At 41.7% G+C, this 18,742-nt stretch overlaps 1 protein-coding gene across 1 annotated transcript in view; it reads right to left on the bottom strand.

Annotated features, from left to right (window-relative positions):
- The window catches only part of LOC135195837 (regulatory-associated protein of mTOR-like), a 244,149-nt gene that overhangs the window by 102,283 nt on the left and 123,124 nt on the right, over positions 1-18,742 (bottom strand). Inside the window, exon 12 of the mRNA XM_064222351.1 lies at positions 12,764-12,913. Coding sequence (XP_064078421.1) covers positions 12,764-12,913 — 150 coding nt within the window. The remainder of the gene's footprint in view (positions 1-12,763; positions 12,914-18,742) is intronic.

Below are 18,742 nucleotides of genomic sequence, written 5' to 3' on the forward strand. Positions count from 1 at the left end.
GCGAGATTCCAATGCACAAAAATTCACTTGTCTTCTTGGTCGTTTAGGGGCTAAGAGAAACAAAGAATTCCTTCATAAACTTCCTCAAAGAAGTTTGATGAGGAGCAGTTCCATTTTGTCGGAACACGGAATCTGTGGCCACAAAAAAAAATTCCATTCGAGTACATGATATCCTACTCTTGTCGTATATCGGTATCGTATAGATCCCGAAAGTCTTAATCCTCTGTTATCTCTAATTCCTTCCCCTTGTAGAGACAGAGTATAGCCTTTTACTGCGTTCTTTGATAGCAGATATATACATAGGTGATTCTTCCCTCCCCTCCTGAAAGTGAAGACAAAAACCTCGCTATCCTTTGGTTCACCAGAGGTAATCGGAACGAGGACCAGTTTCTCATTCCATACTAGGAACCGATCTGCAGCAATTCTATGTCTTTTAGCCATGACTATTGTCATTTACCTTGAAAAATCCTCTCATTCATGTCCACTTCTGGTCAGTCTGCACGTGGAAAGACTCAGAGTGGAGAGGTTTTTCAGGTCTATTTATAATAGATTCTGATAGAATATCCAGATACTCTTGGAAAAGCCTTACGAAACATGCTGTGAGAAGAACGTGACTTCTGTGAATCCGAACTCTCTAAGGCCAAAATGAGGCATTCATCCTCTCTTCCTTTGACGCCCATTTATCTTAATATCTGTTAAGAATTTATAACTAGGGAAAAAAGACTAAAGTTTATTCCCCTTCTTTAAATTAAAGATGTCGTATATTGCTACCTCTCTTGGTTCGAGGAAAGGAAGCAGTCTATGAAGCCTGTTTCGTCTTCTACCTTGCGGAAGAGATCTATGAAGACTTTCCGCAGTTCTCAAACTCTTTTCAATAAATGTTAGACATACGTTAACAGTTATTATCTTCGATCGAGAAGGTTCTCACGGACATGCAAAATCTTGCATCGAACCTTTAAGGATCGTTACGTTCCGTGTCTGTTCCCAAATAGGTTCTCTTTTGTTAACGCGAACAGGCGAAAAAAGAGATTCTCGATGCTCTTTGCGATATGAGAGTGTCGTGGAATTGGCCTAAGTGAATTAAAAAAAAAAATCATTTCATCATTCCTTGTAAGACGACCCCTTTCCGATTAAATGGGTAACGAAATCAGGAACGAATCTTGCCGTTACCGAGCCTCCGAGAGGCTACTGGTTTGTTTGTTTGTTTGTTTGTATGGTGTTTTTACGTGACTTCCGAACCACGTCGAGAGTGAACTTCTATCACCAGAAATCCACATCTCTCACTCCTCAATGGAATGGCCGAGAATCGAACCCGCGACCACCGAGGTGAGAAGCAAACACCAAACCAACCACTACTGGACTCTTAGGTTAATAACTCGCTAAAACGAGAAAATATCTTGGATGGTACTTCTGGCGCATTGCGCCAGGGCTGGCGCTTAGGCGCAATTTCGCCAGGCTGGCGCTTCTGGCGCAATTTGCGCAGGCTGGCGCTTCTGACGCTTTGCGCCAGGTTGGCGCTATATTCCTTCTAGTTCTTTTTAAGGTATCTTGGCCAGAACATCTGTGCCCTTATGGTACCCGACATCCTTCACGTGTAATTCCGTTCTTAGTAGGAAAAAAAAAAACTTTTATATACGTAGTATAGTCCATTCAGGGAAAACAACTTCTGCCACTAAGAGAATGTTTCCATCCGACTCACCATCTTCTCTTGAGCAATATCCGATTCTAAAAAGGTTGTGTGCGTTTCTCGAAAGGATGAGAGAATTATATTATTTCGTGCTCTGCCGTATTAGACTCCTTTATAATACTGTCACATTGTGGTAAACAGCATTAATCTAGGAAACCTTTGTAAGGATACTAGGAATTCTGTAGTTAACCTCGGTATGCGCATAAGACTTGACCATACCGTAGTCTTAAAGTGAATTCTCTTCTACTACATTCATCTTCTCACTAAGCATGTATTCTAATAAGCCATGCTTTTCGGTAAGCATGAGAGCATCATATAATATAGAGTTCCGCTGCGTTAGAATCCTTTAATATGTTACCTACTGGTAAACAGCATTGAAAGGTTGTAATATCTTTCTTATTGAAAGCTTCTTAGCAAAAGGCAGACAATAGTTTTATTTATGTTTGCTTAACTATCCCCTCAATCCGAGGCTAAAACCGCGATTGTAGGGGAGAGACACGGTTAGTTATTCCATCCCGCAGGAGAGAGACATGTAACCAACCACTCATGACCGACACCTACATTTTACTGCATTGGTCTCTAAGGCGCGATAGCAGTCTCCGTTAGCCGTCGGCCTTACTCTTCCAGAGTTGCCAGCTACTCCATTAAATAAAGGAATCTTATAAAATTATTATCGAACTTCAGGAAGTTCTTATTAATGCATATTTAAGCGAACAAGACTTCGATAAATCTAGAAGCTAAGTAGGTGTGTCTTAACAATCCCTTTAAGCGTAGTCTTCCTAAGAAATTCCTGGAAGATACTGATAATTGAGTTGCTCTACAAAGAAGTAACTACGGTATGTGTGATTTGCCGTATCGTATTCTCATACAGCAGATACTCTACTACCTTCTTCCCTGCCGAGGCAGATAAAGGAAAAATTTTTACTGTCTTCGTTCTTTTCGTTAATAGAATGATAGAAAGAGTATATATATCTCCTTAAGGAAGGAAGTTAATCCAGGAACTCTTTAAATCTTCGTGATTTCCTCATAAATCGCGGAAGAGACAGAATTCCTGTTCGTCTGTAGGGTTTACGGAAGGAAGTAGATATTTCCTATCCGCCATCATACCCAAACGTTCGATGAGATTCTTATAAGAAAACTCCCAAAGCGCTTGCCTCTTCATAACGAGGGAAGAGCATGAATGAAGGAGTGTGTCCGCATTACTCAAAGAGGACCGCGCGGACTGACCTCTCTCTCTTAAGAAGATTTGGAATATTCTGGCGCCTGGCTCCTTGCGCCTAGCGCCTGATAGTTCCGCCGCGCCCTGGAATGTTCCGCACGCTAGAAAGGAGCAACCGCTCCTGGAACGTTCGCTTGTGTGGAAGGTCCCGTGCGCCCTGATAGGTTCCGAGCGCCTACTAGACCCCTTTTTAGAAAGAGCCTCTTGCCCGAAACGTTCAATGGAAGGATCGTTCTGATTGCCACTGTACTATAAGGCTCCTTGCTCTAGCCGTCTGTTTTTCTGTTGCAATTTGCGCCAGGCTGGCGCTTCGTCTCTTTGAAGGCGCCTTGCGCCAAGAAAAATTTTCTAGAACGCGGCTCGCGCTCCAGTTGCTAGAACGCGGCTCGCGTTTGGTTGTAGGAATGCGGCTCGCGCTAGTCTGTTTTCTGGAACGCGGCTCGCTGCTGGCTGTTGGAACGTGGCTCACGCTAGCTTGCTGGAACGCGGCTTCCTAAGTTCCTGGCTGGCTCTTGCTCAGTGTTCTCTTAGTTTTCAGAGAACGCGCTAGATCATCAAAACATATACATTCTTCGTCTTTTCGGATGTAAGATGAAGAGACGCACTTTTTTAAGGATGCCTTTTCAATGGCTATCCTTGGCAGTCTGGGACGCTCTACAGAACCTGCCGAGGGGACGCCTGACCGGTGGGGATTCTCTGAAACCTCCTTACGGCTTTCGACATTCCTTCTCCCCTGGGCTTGGGAGCTTGAAAGAGGTCTAGGCCTGGGAGCGAGACAGAGCCGATCAGACGCACCCTCCACTGCAATGGGGAACACTAGTAATCACTTCTTACCTTTCAATAGCTCGCATTTTGAGCCACAATCCTTGTCTTCAAATTGCAATTATGAATTTGAAGTTTCTGCGAAGTAAGAAGGTGATGAGGATGCAACACTACTAGTACTGTTAATACTCTAATTGCTCGTTAGTACGAGTTTCTAAAAAACTTTTAAAAGAAACGTATCTAGTTACATGCTTTACTGACTCCCTAAAGTAGGAAGTCAGTATATTTCCTCAATCAATTTTAACACTTATTACACATATTAATGAATAAATATTAATATTTCCCTTTCTTGCAAACTATGTGAGTGTCTACCGAAAATTTCGGTAGTTACACGTCATATATTCTTCGAAATTTTCGAAGCCAAATTCATTAAAAAGTTAATAAAAGCGTATGCCGAACCAAAGACCCAGTACTTCCCTGCAAAAGACAGCCCAGAAGATCGATGGCGATGAAAAACGAAAATCAAGTCAGGAGGTAGCAACAACATATGTTGACACTACCGCGACAGAGAAAATCTGGTTCTAGAACGGGAACGGTTCCTATTCCTGCCACCCAGCGGCAGGGGGGTAGATCACCTGACCTACCTGCAGCGTGTGCCGCGAAATTCGAATTTCTGTCGGACGTCAGAGACATAAGCTAAGTATATATCTGCCGGGGAAGTTGCATGTACAAAACTGTTCAAGCTGCTAATGACCATTATCGTGCATCAGCAACAAGGATAAAACTCCAGCAAACGTATGCCATCAAACACAACTGTAGATAAAATTGAGATAAAATCATTTTAATAAAAACTACTGTGCTTGAAAGAACACAATTTACTGTTGGTTTCACGCCGATATAAGATAAATAACGTAAAGTTCGTATTACGATAATATAAAGGAAAATTGCGAACGGAATCACGTAATTTTATAAATATGCCGCCAACATAATCTGTCCGCACTGTAACTATGCCGAAAAAATATGAAATTCTTTCGTCAGATTGTCGTAATGTTTACACCGTTTTATATTAGCCGTTACATAAAGTTTTATGTATGAAAATGTGCGCAATTTTATGTAGAATACAACAAAGAATAACTCATTGTTGTAGCTTTTATCAGTTTTGAAATATCTTCATATAAATAACGATAAATAGAAAAAATTTGAACTTCGGTCAACTTTAACTCGACCAAAATGGTTGAAAACTGCAATTGTAAGCTACAAGACTTAGTCTAGTAATACTCAATCAATTACCTTCATTTTGCAACAAACGGGAAGTTTCTAGCACAATATTTTCATTTATGGTGAACTTTTGAAAACTACTTTTTTAACGTCCGAGCCTTACGAATTCATGCATCATATTGTGATAATATTTTCTGTGTTGCTTTGATCATTTTGCAATTTGTTATATACCCAAATCATTGCAATTTAGTGTACAAAACAACGAAAAAAATTTTCAACTCATTAGCTTTAACCGTTTTGCTCACAGCGCGATTTGTATACAATTATATATGAAATTTTTTTTCACGCTGTCATATATTCCAATATTTATATATGATATTTTTTTTCATTTCTGATGGTTGCATACTAAACTTCAGGCAATGACAAAAAAAGGAGCAAAAATTAGCTCTTAAGCTTGAAAACTAAGCATGCTGTGATTTTATGAAAAAAATGATATTGTTATGATACAATAAAGTTTCATACATACTTACCTGGCAGATATATACATAGCTAAGACTCCGTCGTCCCCGACAGAAATTCAAATTTCGCGCCACTCGCTACAGGTAGGTCAGGTGATCTACCGGCCTGCCCTGGGCGGCAGGACTAGGAACCATCCCCGTTTTCTATCATATTTTCTCTCTTCCACCTGTCTCCTGCGGGGAGGCTGGGTGGGCCTTTAATTGTATATATCTGCCAGGTAAGTATGTATGAAACTTTATTGTATCATAACAATATCATTTTCATACCATCAACTTACCTGTCAGATATATACATAGCTGATTGGCACCCTTCGGTGAGGGTAAGAGACAGCTACTATATGGAATAGACAGGTAAACAACATATGTTGTAGGTATAAATAAAACCTTGGTTCCTACCTGATAGGTGGTAGACTTCGTGGGTGTTTGCCCAGTAGTCTGCATCACCTCAAGAAACTTTAGCGAGATATGATCTATGGCCAAGAGTTCTTGTGGGTCTGCCGATGGGGTCTTATCCGCTTACTCGGCAGAGCCTAAAGGACTTTGTCAATGGGTGCTGATCCACACTTATATGACAATACACCTTATGAAGGAGCACACAACCAATCCCGACCACCTGATCCTAACCATATGTTAGAACTAAGGATTGTTCGAGTTTATCCCGAACTCGTCACAACAACCGTAACTCAAAACACTACGCACACATACATAATTTCAAAAAAAAAATTATACTCATCTAATTAGATATGACAAGATTCTCTTACTGAACAACATAGACGGCCGCCCGTGCTAACCAAGTCCTCCATTGTTCGAAGAGACTCCAGACCATATCCAAAAAGAAGAAAAGTATATACATTTAAGGATTGGTGTCGGCTCCCGTACCCAGAATCGTATCCGCCGATACGAAAGGACCTAGAGAAAAACACTTCTCATATGTCACACACGAACGTCTTTCAAGTAATGAGATGCAAATACTGAGTTGCATCTCCAAAAATGTCGTATCTATGATGTTTTTTTAAGCGACATATTCTTATGAAACGAGAGAGACGTCGCTACAGCTCTCACTTCATGAGCTTTAACTCTCAACAGTTGTAACTGTTCGTCAGGACAGACCTTATGAGCGTCTGTAATGACGTTTCTCACAAAGAATGCCAGCGCATTCTTGGACATCAGTCTTGTGGGGTCTTTACCGCGCACCAAAGACCTTGTCTAGAGCCTCCCATCTGATGCTTTCTCTGAAGGTAGAACTTCAGAGCTCTTACAGGGCATAGAGACCTCTCTGCTTGCTCTGCCTACGAGTACTCGATATGCCTTTGAACTTCGAATGGTACTTAGGCCAATGGGATTCGTGGGATTCTCGTTTTTAAGCTAAAAACAGGGTCTTAAACGAGCAAATAGCTGAGTCTCCCTTGAATCCTACTTTATCCTGCAGAGCATGTAATTCACTAATTCTCTTTGCCGTAGCTAAAGATAATAGGAATAGGCATTTTCTGGTGATGTCTCTAAACATGCCAGATGAGGAGGTTCGAATCTTTCAGATGAAAGAAACTTGAGGACTACGTCTAGGTTCCAGTTCGGAGGTACCGGTTCCTTCGACTTTGAAGTCTCAATGACCTTATGAGATCGTGGAGATCTTTATTATCTGCCAGATCTAATCCTCTATTCCTGAAGACAGCAGAGAGCATACTTCTGTATCCCTTTATTGTGGATACAGCTAGATGAGATTTTTCTCTCAGGAATAGCAGGAAATCAGCAATTTCCGCTATAGAGGTAGTGGAGGAGGACAACTTCTTGGATCTACACCACCTTCTAAAAACCTCCCACTTCGATGGTATACTTTCGTAGTGGAGGTTCTGCGTCTCTCGCGATCGCGCTTGCCACTTCGCGAGAAAAGCCTCTCGCTCTGACAAGTCTTTCGATAGTCGAAAGGCAGTCAGAGCCGAGAGCGGGGAGGTTTTGATGGTACCTCTTGAAGTGTGGTTGTCTGAGAAGATCCGTCCTTCTTGGTAGGGATCTTGGAAAGTCTACGATCCACCCTCTACCACCTCCGTGAACCAATCTTGGGTCGCCAAAAGGGGGCTATTAACGTCATCCTCGTCTCCTTTGACGCCACAAACTTTTTCATTACTAATCCCAGGATTTTGAATGGGGGAAAAGCATATACTTCTACTCGAGACCAATTTAGCAGGAAGGCGTCTACCATAAGTGCTCTTGGATCTTCCACGACCGAGCAAAAGACTGCAGCCTTTGGAAATGAATGTGGCGAAGAGATCCACATGAGGTGTCCCCCACAGCGACCAAAGATCTAGACACACTTCCTCGTGTAGGGTCCACTCTGTATGAAGGACCTGGTTCCTCCTGCTTGGAGTCTGTCCGCCCTCACATTCTTTACTCCCTGTACGAACCTTGTCAGAAGGGAGATGTTCCTGTGAGACGTCCAAAGCAATAGGTCTCTCGTCAGTTCGTAAAAAGGAACGAGGAGTGAGTCCCTCCCTGTTTTCGAATGTAGGCAAGTGCGGTGGTGTTGTCCACGTTTACTTGCACTACTTTGTTTGACACCAGAGGTTCTAGACTCTTCAAAGCCAAGTGCACTGGCGAAGAGCTCTTTGCAGTTTATGTGCCAAGTCACCTGTGCTGGTTCCCAGGTGCCTGACACCTCTTCTGAGCCTAATGTCGCTCCCCAACCTTTCTCCGACGCGTCGGAGTACAACACTAGGTCTGGGTTCTGTGTTTTTAGAGAGATCCCTTTGTTCTCTTCCAGAGGGGGCAACCACCATTCCAGGTGCGATCTTATCTCCCTGGAATGGGAAATACGTCCGAAAGCTGTCCGGTTTCCAGCTCCAAGACTTCTTGAGGAAGAATTGAAGCGGACGTAAATGCAGTCTTCCTAGTGGGAAGAACTGTTCGAGCGAGGAAAGGGTCCCTAGAAGGCTCACCATTCCCTCGCCGACGTATGTTCCTTCCCTAAGAGAGAGACTATCCGCAAACCTTTTGCGATTCTCTCTTGCGAAGGAAATACTCGAAAACCCCAGAAATCCATCCGAATCCCCAGATAGACTAGGTCCTGTCTGGGGGTCAGCTGAGACTTCTCGAGGTTCACGAGCAATAACCCAACGCTTTGATCAAATCTAGAGTTAACTTTAGGTCCTCCAAGCACTGTCTCTCTGATCTGGCCCTGATGAGCCAGTCGTCCAGATACAGAGAGATATTTACTCCTTTGAGGTGAAGAAACCTCGCCACATTCTTCATCAGGCTTGTTGAAGACCTGAGGAGCTGTGGACAGGCCGAAACACAAGGCTCTGAACTGAAAAGTATCCCTTCCCCCCGTCATGAAACGGACGGTTACTTCTTCGATGAAGGGTGGATCGGGATGTGAAAGTAGGCGTCCTGGAAATCTAGAGACACCATCCAATCTCCTTGTCGTAATGACGCTAGGACTGAAGCAGAAGTCTCCATGGAGAACTTCTCCTTCTGAACAAATTTGTTCAGAGAGCTGACGTCCAGTACTGGTCTCCAGCCTCCCCGACGCTTTCGCAACCAGAAAAAGGCGATTGTAAAACCCCGGGGAGTTTTGATCCAGTACTAGTTCTATCGCTCTCTTGTCCCACATTTGTTCCACCATCGATCGAAGAGTATCCCTCAGCACAGGATCCTTGTACTTGGCTGATAGTTCCCTTGGTATTGACGTTAGGGGAGGAGTGTTCAGGAAAGGGATACGATATCCCTTCCTTATGATAGCCAATGAAGACGCGTCTGCGTTTATCAGTGTCCAGGCCTCCACAAATCCCAGGAGCCTGGCACCTACTGGTGCTTGGAGGAGGAGGAAGCTTCATTTTCCCTTTTTTAAAGGGACGAAGGCAGACCTACCTCTCTTCTCCGGAGCCTTCCTTCTTGCGGGAGGTCTGGAGGTCGGACCACCTCGAAAGGGCTGAACTGATGTACTAGGTCCTTTCTTGTCAGATGCAGAAGCAGGCTTCTTCTTCCTTGCTGACTGCGTCAGAAGATCCTGAGTCGCCTTCTCAGTTAAAGAATGAGCAATGTCCTTCACTAACTGAGAAGGGAACAAAAAATCAGACAAAGGCGAATACAGTAGCGCTGCCCTCTGAGCGTGTGAGACTGCCTTGGTTAAGAAGGCCCCATATACAGTCCTCTTCTTTAGAAGACCTGCTCCAAACAATGAGGAGATTTCAAAAGAGCCATCCTGTACCGCTTTGTCTATACAAGACAATATGCATAACAGGGCTTCAGGTTCGATTCCTTCCGAATCATGGGCTTTCTTGGACATCACCCCAAGGACCAATCTAAGAAGTTGAAAACTTCCAATACATGAAAGAGTCCCTTGAGGAGATGGTCCAGTTCAGAAATTCCCCACGTAATTCGTGCCGAATTGAGACCTTGTCGACGTGAAGCGTCAACTAAGGTCGAAAAGTCTGCTTCCGACGTAGACGGGAGAGCAATACCCATATTCTCTCCCGTCTGATACCAAATGCCTCTTTTACCAGCTAATCTCGCTGGAGGCATGCAGAAGACTTGTTCTCACTAAGTCTTTCTTAGACTTCATCCATGAGTCTAAGGATTGTAAGGCCCTCTTCATAGAAATGGTGGGCTTCATTTTGAGAAAAGACGAAGGCTTCTTCGTCTTAGCACTCGAAAAGAGAGAGCGCCAGGAGAATTAAGGAGGAGCGGCAGGAGTCAACTCGTCTCCATACTCCTCAAGAAGCAAGGCAGTCAAAACCTTATAGTTCGACAGTCCTTCTCTTCCCTGAAATTCATCATCCGAGTTTTCTTCCAACTCGGGATCTAAATGAGTCTCCGCTCCCCTTTCCGTACGTTCCTCTTCTGGAGGAGACAAACTCCTAATAGGAGAGGGGCTAAGGGAATGATAATCTTTCCTCTTTCCCGCTTTAATAGCCTTGGAAGGCGCCACAAGCCTCAGCCTTCTCTTGATAATTAGAAGAGCTTCCCGCTTGGATGACGCTTCCCGTTCGCCAAGCGTCCTGGCTGACGTCTCTCGCTTACTTGGCTGACGTCTTGATGACGCCTCGCGCCTGGAAGACGCTCCGCTCTCCAAAGGCGTCCTACTTGGCGTCAAATATTGGTCGGAGCGTCACGTCTACCAACCATTTTCAATGACGCTTTCATGTCTAAAAGACGTCTTACGTCTCTCTGGCGTTACGAAACTTTCGTAAGCAACCGTTCTCGCTCTCGAACCCGAAGCTTCTGTAAGATGTTTAGAAGCTTCACGTCTGCATGACGCTTCTCGTTTAGCAGGGGAGAGAGGACGAAGACTTCTTGATTGGAAGCGCCACGTCCTTCCTACGAGGCGCCTAAAACTCCCCCCACTAGAGAGGACAGTTTGCTCTTGAACTGCCATAATTATTCTCCTTGACGCTTCTCCCACGTCCACTGCATGACGCCTTTCGTCATCACTCATGGGGGAGAAGTAGGAAAGGGTACTTCTGCGTACTCGTCAGGTGACGTGACGCCACCTTCGCCTTCTTAATAGAAGAGGGAGCGTCATCTGAGAAACGCTCTTGGGCTCGAATCTATTTCAGGGGTTCTTTCATATGACGCTTCAGAGGTCTCGACAAGTTCGACTCCTTCCACCCTCGTTTAGGTGAGGGAGAGGGAGAGGACGAGAAACACTCACGAAGGACGCTTTTCCTATAGCGCCCTTGAGCAGCCTGCCACGAAGCAGAGCTAGCTGAAGGGACGTCTGACCGTTGGGGATTCCCCACGACCTCCTTAAGGCTTTCGACTTTCCTTCTCCTCTGGGCATGGGAGCTTGGAAGAGGTCTAGGCCTGGGAGCGTCGCAGGGCGACGATCAAACGCCCCCTCCACAACACTGGAAGAACTCACTTCACTGTAATGCTCACTTTCACTAGCCTTACTTGCAAGTCCGCCATCTTGGACTTCATGTCTCTAATCGTAGCTTTCAGATTGGCGATTTCCGAGGCCGATTCCGAAAGTACACTTTGAGAATGAGATACATAGGGAGAATCTAAATCAGTAGGATTAGAATTATCAGTAAAAGGCTCAATAGGCCTTGAACTCACACCTTTCAGACGTCTAACCCTATCCCTCTCTAACTTCTTCAAATAAGAAGTCAAAGTCTTCCACTCTTCTGCATTTAATCCCTCGCATTCCTTACAAGTATTATTAGCAGAACACTGAAACCCCCTACATTTACGGCATACAGTGTGAGGATCAACGAAGCTTTCGGTATCCTCACCCTGCAGCCTACATTCACACACATTCTCACACTCACATTTGAATCAGACATACTGAGAAAAATCCAAAAAAGCAATTCCAAAAACAGTCCACAGTAGCGAATGCCAAAACACGATCCAGATACGTCACCAAAAAGCCGAGAAACGATGATCAAAGGATGAAATATGAATCTAAGTCAGGAGGTAATAGCAACAATGTTGATACCACCGGCGACAGAGAAAATATGATAGAAAACGGGGATGGTTCCTAGTCCTGCCGCCCAGGCAGGCCGGTAGATCACCTGACCTACCTGTAGCGACGCCGTGGCGCGAAATTTGAATTTCTGTCGGGGACGACGGAGTCTTAGCTATGTATATATCTGACAGGTAAGTTGATGGTATGAAAACTTTTTTTCCGCTTCGGCACTCACTCCCGAACCCAGCCGGCATACGGGAGACACTTTCGGAAATACCGGCTCGGCATTTAATAGTTAAAATACCTTATTTTTTTCATGAATATTTTTGGCGACAACCGTAAAACCGATTCGCCGCTAAGCGATTGTGCCATTAACCGCGGGCCGCCTGTAGTGCTACCACGAATTTTCAAAATTCTAGCTGCCAACGGTTAGAAATTAAATCTATGTAACTACTTGGTAAGTTGCATACATAAAATCAAGCATTCACAGTAGTGTTGGCAACAAGCAAGTCATAAAAGCAAATGATCACTTTACCTTTATATCACATCAAAGATAGTGAAAATATACAAACAACTTAATAGTAGGTAAATGTGAGATTACAAGATTGAAATAGAAGACAGGACAACAACAGGAAAAGATCTCTGTACAGATCCTGGAAATCACTGCATATGCTTGACATAGTTGGAGCCATACAAAAAAGGAGATGCACTGGCTGGCAGAAAGCAGACTGGGATCTGGGCATAATCAGTATGCCTCTTTTTTACTGAACCTCTCATGTTTGTATGATCAGGTCCATTTCACACAATACCACGGCTAATCATACTTTACTGATTCATAAAAAAAATACATATTTATACTTTCATCAGGAAAAATAAATTCTTTCTATATTTTTACAAGCTGCACGTAATTTTTGTTAAATTACATTACTTTTGAAATACTGTACTACAATACTTACCTCTCTAACAAGTGGAGAACCATCATAGGATACAGTGTTTGCTAACATTATAGCTATTGTGTGATCTATGGCACGGGCGTGATCTGTTCTCTCACCGTTAGCTAAGCTGCTTATGAAAGTACCAAGGGAAAAAACTGCAGCTGCTCGCACCTAAAATAAAAAGATAGCCATAAAATATATTAATAATCAACTGAACATATTTATTGGAAAGGTAGCCTTTGTACATACCATATTCCCCAGCACTGAAGATGCACCCCAACTCTAGTAAAATTGTTAAAAAATAACATGTACAATATTCTAAATTCTAAATACATGAAGTACCAAAGCTTTGTTAGGTAAAGCATATCAATTGTCATATTTCAGTTCACATACTATTGATAAAAAAAAAAAAATTCATATTCTCTCATTTAAATATTTAAAAAGCTTTTCTTAAGTTGATATACAGTAAAACCTTGCTTTAACAGACCCGGAACCAAAAGATATCATATTTAATTGACAAAATCTGGCCAAGGTTATTAGCTACTGTTTTTTATGTTTACTCACACACTAACCTCAGCATTGGTAGAAAATTGAAACGTACCATATATTTCCTTGTAGTACTACTATAAACCCGACCTTTACATAAGACAAGGGCCAACATCATGGCAAATTTTCATGAATTTACCTCATATTTGTAGTATAAGATGACTACCAAATTACAAACCATCTGTGTACGTATAGGCTAGCTTTTGCAACAACAGGTATCTTATGAAATATTGGTTATGTAAAGATGATGTTATTTCAAATGCTGTTCTTACTGAATCCTTAGAAATTCAAAATAAACAAAATAACAACATCAACTCCATATCATGTTTATCCTACACATGTCACCTAAATGGGAAACACTGTTCCATATCATGTTTTTCTTACACATGTCATGTAAATGGGAAACACTGTTTTGTTTAAATCTTATGGCCAATCAAACACCCCAACCAAAGCAATAATGTATGATAATTATCGTACATAATTATTGTTCGTATTACTGCATTATTCTAAACAGTTATTTACAACCAAAATTATAATGATTTTTAAATGAAAAATTAATATTATTTTTTTCTTAATGTGATTAGTACAATCGTAATTACATTACCATAGAAATTTCTGAAAGGTTACCAAAAGATAAAAGCTGCTGTGAAGTGCATCCATAACTCATGTTTACATTGTCAGCTGGCCTCACATTGTGAAAATTTTGCTTCATTTGTATGTAATTATTCCTCAAATAGACTTTATTATGACGATATGCCAATAATATACAGTAAAAATGGGTTTATTACCTTCATTACCAGTTTATCTTATAAAGTTTATCTTATAAAGTGAATCTTTTCACGTATGTCGGTGGTTATCGCACCTAGGCCAAGGCTAGCCTACCAATTAACATCATTTAGGACACGAAAAAAACAATGCTTCATTTTAATGGTTTAATGGATGACCTTCTCCCCAACATTAGTTCATTAAACCAAGGTTTTGCTGTACCATCAAAATTAAACACCTGACGTGATTACTGCCCAGCTGTGCTTCATAAGATTTTTTCTTGACCACCAATGTCTCTGTGTACATATAGATGAAACCAGAGCTGGTGTAGTAATTTCAAGATTCTGACAGTATTGGATGCAGGATAATGCACAATTTTTTTTAATCCCAAATAAAGGAAATACTAAAGACAATAGGAAATATTTTAAATACGGAAACGCACAGTTAACACTTTGAAAGAACATCACACAAACATGACATACCAAACAGAAGAATACAAGGTTAAAATCAACAATATAAATATTAATACTCTTCAATATCTGAAAATAGTTTGCACATTGTTACCACTTGTATAAGAAACACATGACTGATTATGAAGGTCTTGTTACTACAGTTTACCTATATGGGAATGAATCTTTGTGACTACCTGTACAAATATTTTTTCAACGGGACTTTGATTTGCTGTTCTAACTAAGCATAATCTATACTCCTCATAAACAATTCCCTGTACAAATCATCTTCTAGGGCTAAGTAGGCCTATGTCAAACGTAACCTTAGCCTCTAGGACACTGAGTAAATTTCTGAGACTTTTTTCAGGTTGTTACAAAAAAATGTCAATCATTGTTACTGGGAGATAAGTTAAATAAAATGTCAAACAAAATCAAATGAAAACAATGCAGGGTAGTCAGAAATTTAGAAAATGTGACTCAAAGCAACCATCTAGAAATGAACCAATACCTCATATCAAAGCTATTGATCAGTAACTCACACTTCACTTAACCCACTGACATTTTTCATAGCTATTGAACCTGTGGTCTTAACAATAGGACAAATCTTCGGGCACCAGCTAGAAACCAGTTAGAAATCTATCAAAGATTGTATATGCAAGGAATCTGTGGCATCTGGCATCAACGTGTAGAAAAGATGGAGAGTGGTAACTGACTACACATGAACCCCATAATGCATTTAGTCTTTCTTCCAACCCAGGATTACAAAAGGGATGGCTAGAGGTGGGCAGTCGATGTTAAGACCTCAGGTTTGTCAGCTATGAAAAATACAAATTGATTAAAAAAATTTTCATTTGTTCATATGTGGAACAAACTTTCGGTCTTAACAATAAGATAGATTCATACTTGATGGGAGGTATGAGAATCCTGAACCGACTAGAGGTTCGGCACACCCAACCACCCTTCCTAGAAATGAGAGTTCTCAAGAAGGGGGTCTAAGCCTGTGAGAGATTAGATAAATAGGTATCTAAAACTCTGTCCATTGGGAGTAAATACAATAAGACATGTCCAGATTCATTGCATACATGGAAGATAAAGAGAACTTCATCTGTTCAAGCAACAAACTAGATTGGCTACAAGCAAAGGTTTGCCACAAGTCCTCACTCTCCTTGCTGGAGAGCGGAGTATACGCTACTGAGAAGCAGATTTGTATGTTGTATTGGAACATAAAAATAAGGCTGCCGTACTCACCTCAACCTGTCCGTAGAAATGAAGAATGGAAAAATGGGAAAGAAAGAGACCAGTCATCTCACTCATTCTCTCTTCCATACAATCATCTTAGTCATGATAGGAACTGTACTGCCAGGGGAACTGGATGAGCTACATAACTTGTGGGGCAACCACCATCGTACCAAAGGAAAGTGTCCAAGGACCTATGGGTAATATCCTTCAGGTAAAAGGAAGTGAAAGTGGTCTGTTGAAGCCAGGAACCAATTCACAATTCTACAAACAGAAAAGTTCTTCTTAAAGGCCAGAGAGGAACTTATTCCTTTCCTGTCATGTGCATGCACAGTATTTGTGACAGAACTTGAAGGTGAGGAGTAGGCTTGTCTAATCACTTCATGAAGCCAAAATGAAATGGAATTCTTGGACACTTCCTTCTTGGCTCAGCCTGTACTAACAAAAAGTCTATGACACCTAGGTCTTAGGTGGCAAGTTCTTTTTAGATAGCAACACAGTGCTCTAGCAGGACAAAGCAATATCTTTTGTGGATCATTATCAACAAACTCCTTCAGGGAAGAGGAAGCATTCACTTGAGGAGGGGAGAATCCTTTCCAATATGGATGCGTAGACATCCTACGATGCTCCCTCTTCTTGTAGAAGTTCTTCTACTGCATAACAGGCCACGAACAACACTCCGGGCATGGAATGGCTACATTACAAAAATTAGCACGACACCTACTGCAAGTTAAATGGGGGTCAGTCAAGGTAGAAGTTAGGAAACGTGAGCACGGGAATCCTGAAAGGCTGGGACGCATGTGTTGATGTGCCTGTGACTTCTTAGAAGCAATGGAGGGAGCCACAGTATCACACAAAGCACACACACACACACACCAAAAAAAAAAAAAAAAAAAAAAGAAGAAGAAGAAGAAAAACTGGCTTGGGAGGAGGAGAGCAAATGAGAACATCTGCTCTCCAAGGCAGCTGAGGAAAGACTAAATGCATAACGGGGTTCATACATGGTCGGTAGCCACTCTCCACCTCTTCTAAGCCTTAGATGCCAGATGCCACAGATTCCTTGCACATACAATCTTTGATTGTTTTTTAACTCTTAAACGCCAAGCCGATATTTCCGAAAGTGTCTCCCGTATGCCGGGGGGGTTCGGGAGTGAGCGCCGAAGCGGAGAAAAAGTTTTTCAAAAACTCACAGCACGCTTAATTTTCAAGATTAAGAGTTCATTTTTGGCTCCTTTTTTTGTCATTGCCTGAAGTTTAGTATGCAACCATCAGAAATGAAAAAAATTTTCATTATCATATATAAATATTGGAATATATGACAGCGTGAAAAAAATTTCATATATAATTGTATACAAATAGCACTGCGAGCAAAATGGTTAAAGCTAATGAGTTAATTATTTTTTTGTTGTATTTTACACTAAATTGTGATGATTTTTGTATATAAAAAATTGTAAAATGATCAAAGCAACACAGAAAATATTGATCACAATATGATGCATGAACTCATAACGCTCGGATGTAAAATAAAAAAAGTTTTCAAAAATTCACCATAAATCGAAATATTGTGCTAGAGACTTCCCGTTTGTTGCAAAATGAAGGTAATTGATTGAATATTACTAAACTGTAAGTCTTGTAGCTTACAATTGCAGTTTTCAACCATTTCGGTTGAGTTAAAGTTGACCAAAGGTCAAATTTTTTCTATTTATTGTTATTTATATGAAAATATTTCAAAACTGATAAAAGCTACAACCATGGGTTGTTTTTGGTTGTATTCTACATGAAATTGCGCACATTTTCATATATAAAACTTTATGTAACAGCTAATAGAAAACAGTGCAAACATTAAGACAATCTGAAGAAAAAATTTCTGGTTTTTTCAACATAGTTACCGCTCGGAAGTAAGGAAAAAGTTTTTTCATAAATTTACCATAAATCAAAATATTGTGCTAGAGACTTCCAATTTGTTGCAAAATAAGGGTAAATGATTGAATATTACTAGAATGCAGCACCTGTGTTCTCTGACAGCCATTGCTGGCTAGTTCCTGAATAGCCACCAGGAGACTGCAAATTTCTAAACCTTTCAATGCTCCTTGATCTAGAGTGAGAACATCGTCTATTCATCCAAGATGACAGCTCCCTTGAAGTAGAACTTAAGTCATCACTATTTCTACTGTTGTCCACAACAGCTGTTGGGGAAGTTGACCCTGACCTTCTGGTCCCAGGCCAAACTGCCACTTCAACCGGTGTATTCAGCGGGGTTACCAATGATGCATTATTTAACCTTTTAATTGGAGCGTTATCATCTTTCCTCATCTTGAAACATCTTACAGGAGAGGCTGCAACATGCTCCCCAGTCTTTCAAGATCGATGCATACCCACTGCCGATTCCCTGAACAACTGTGGAGTATCCCCAAATGTCTTTCTCCTCATGGTTAGCACAGTCGTCCCAGCCACTTCCACCCCAGTGTCCGTCAATCCCTTTGGCCGTGACGACTATCCTATTGACAGCCGCGATATTCCTTTCCGGCACTAGCAACTACCTGCTGTGCTTTGTTTTTGACAGGGATATGACAGTCCTGGCTCAGAGATGAAGAAGAAATTAATCTTCTCCTCTTGGCACAAGAGTCAGCTACAAAGTCCCTTATCCTCCAACACTTGACTAGTGCATGCACTGACGTCACCGAATCTTGCTAAGACGCCAAACAAGATGAAGAAGAACCAGGAGAAGAAGACGATTAATGTCTTTTCTTCTTGCCTGTCTTATTTATCTTCTCTTCCAAAGCTTGTAATTTCTCCATAGTCTGAAACTGTAGTTGCATCCATTGGAACTGAAGATAGGAGAGTGGAAATAGGCTGTGACATCATGGTGGATGCCATGTTAGATTGTGACGTCACTGAGGGAGCAGGCTGTGACGTCACTGCACTTGATGGAAAATGCTGTGTAGATACTGATGGAATCCCTGCGGGGGTCGCAAAGTTAATTCCCAAATTCTGTGGCATTGGA

Source organism: Macrobrachium nipponense, chromosome 16 (genome assembly GCF_015104395.2).
Source record: "Macrobrachium nipponense isolate FS-2020 chromosome 16, ASM1510439v2, whole genome shotgun sequence".
NCBI classification, from domain to species: domain Eukaryota; kingdom Metazoa; phylum Arthropoda; class Malacostraca; order Decapoda; family Palaemonidae; genus Macrobrachium; species Macrobrachium nipponense.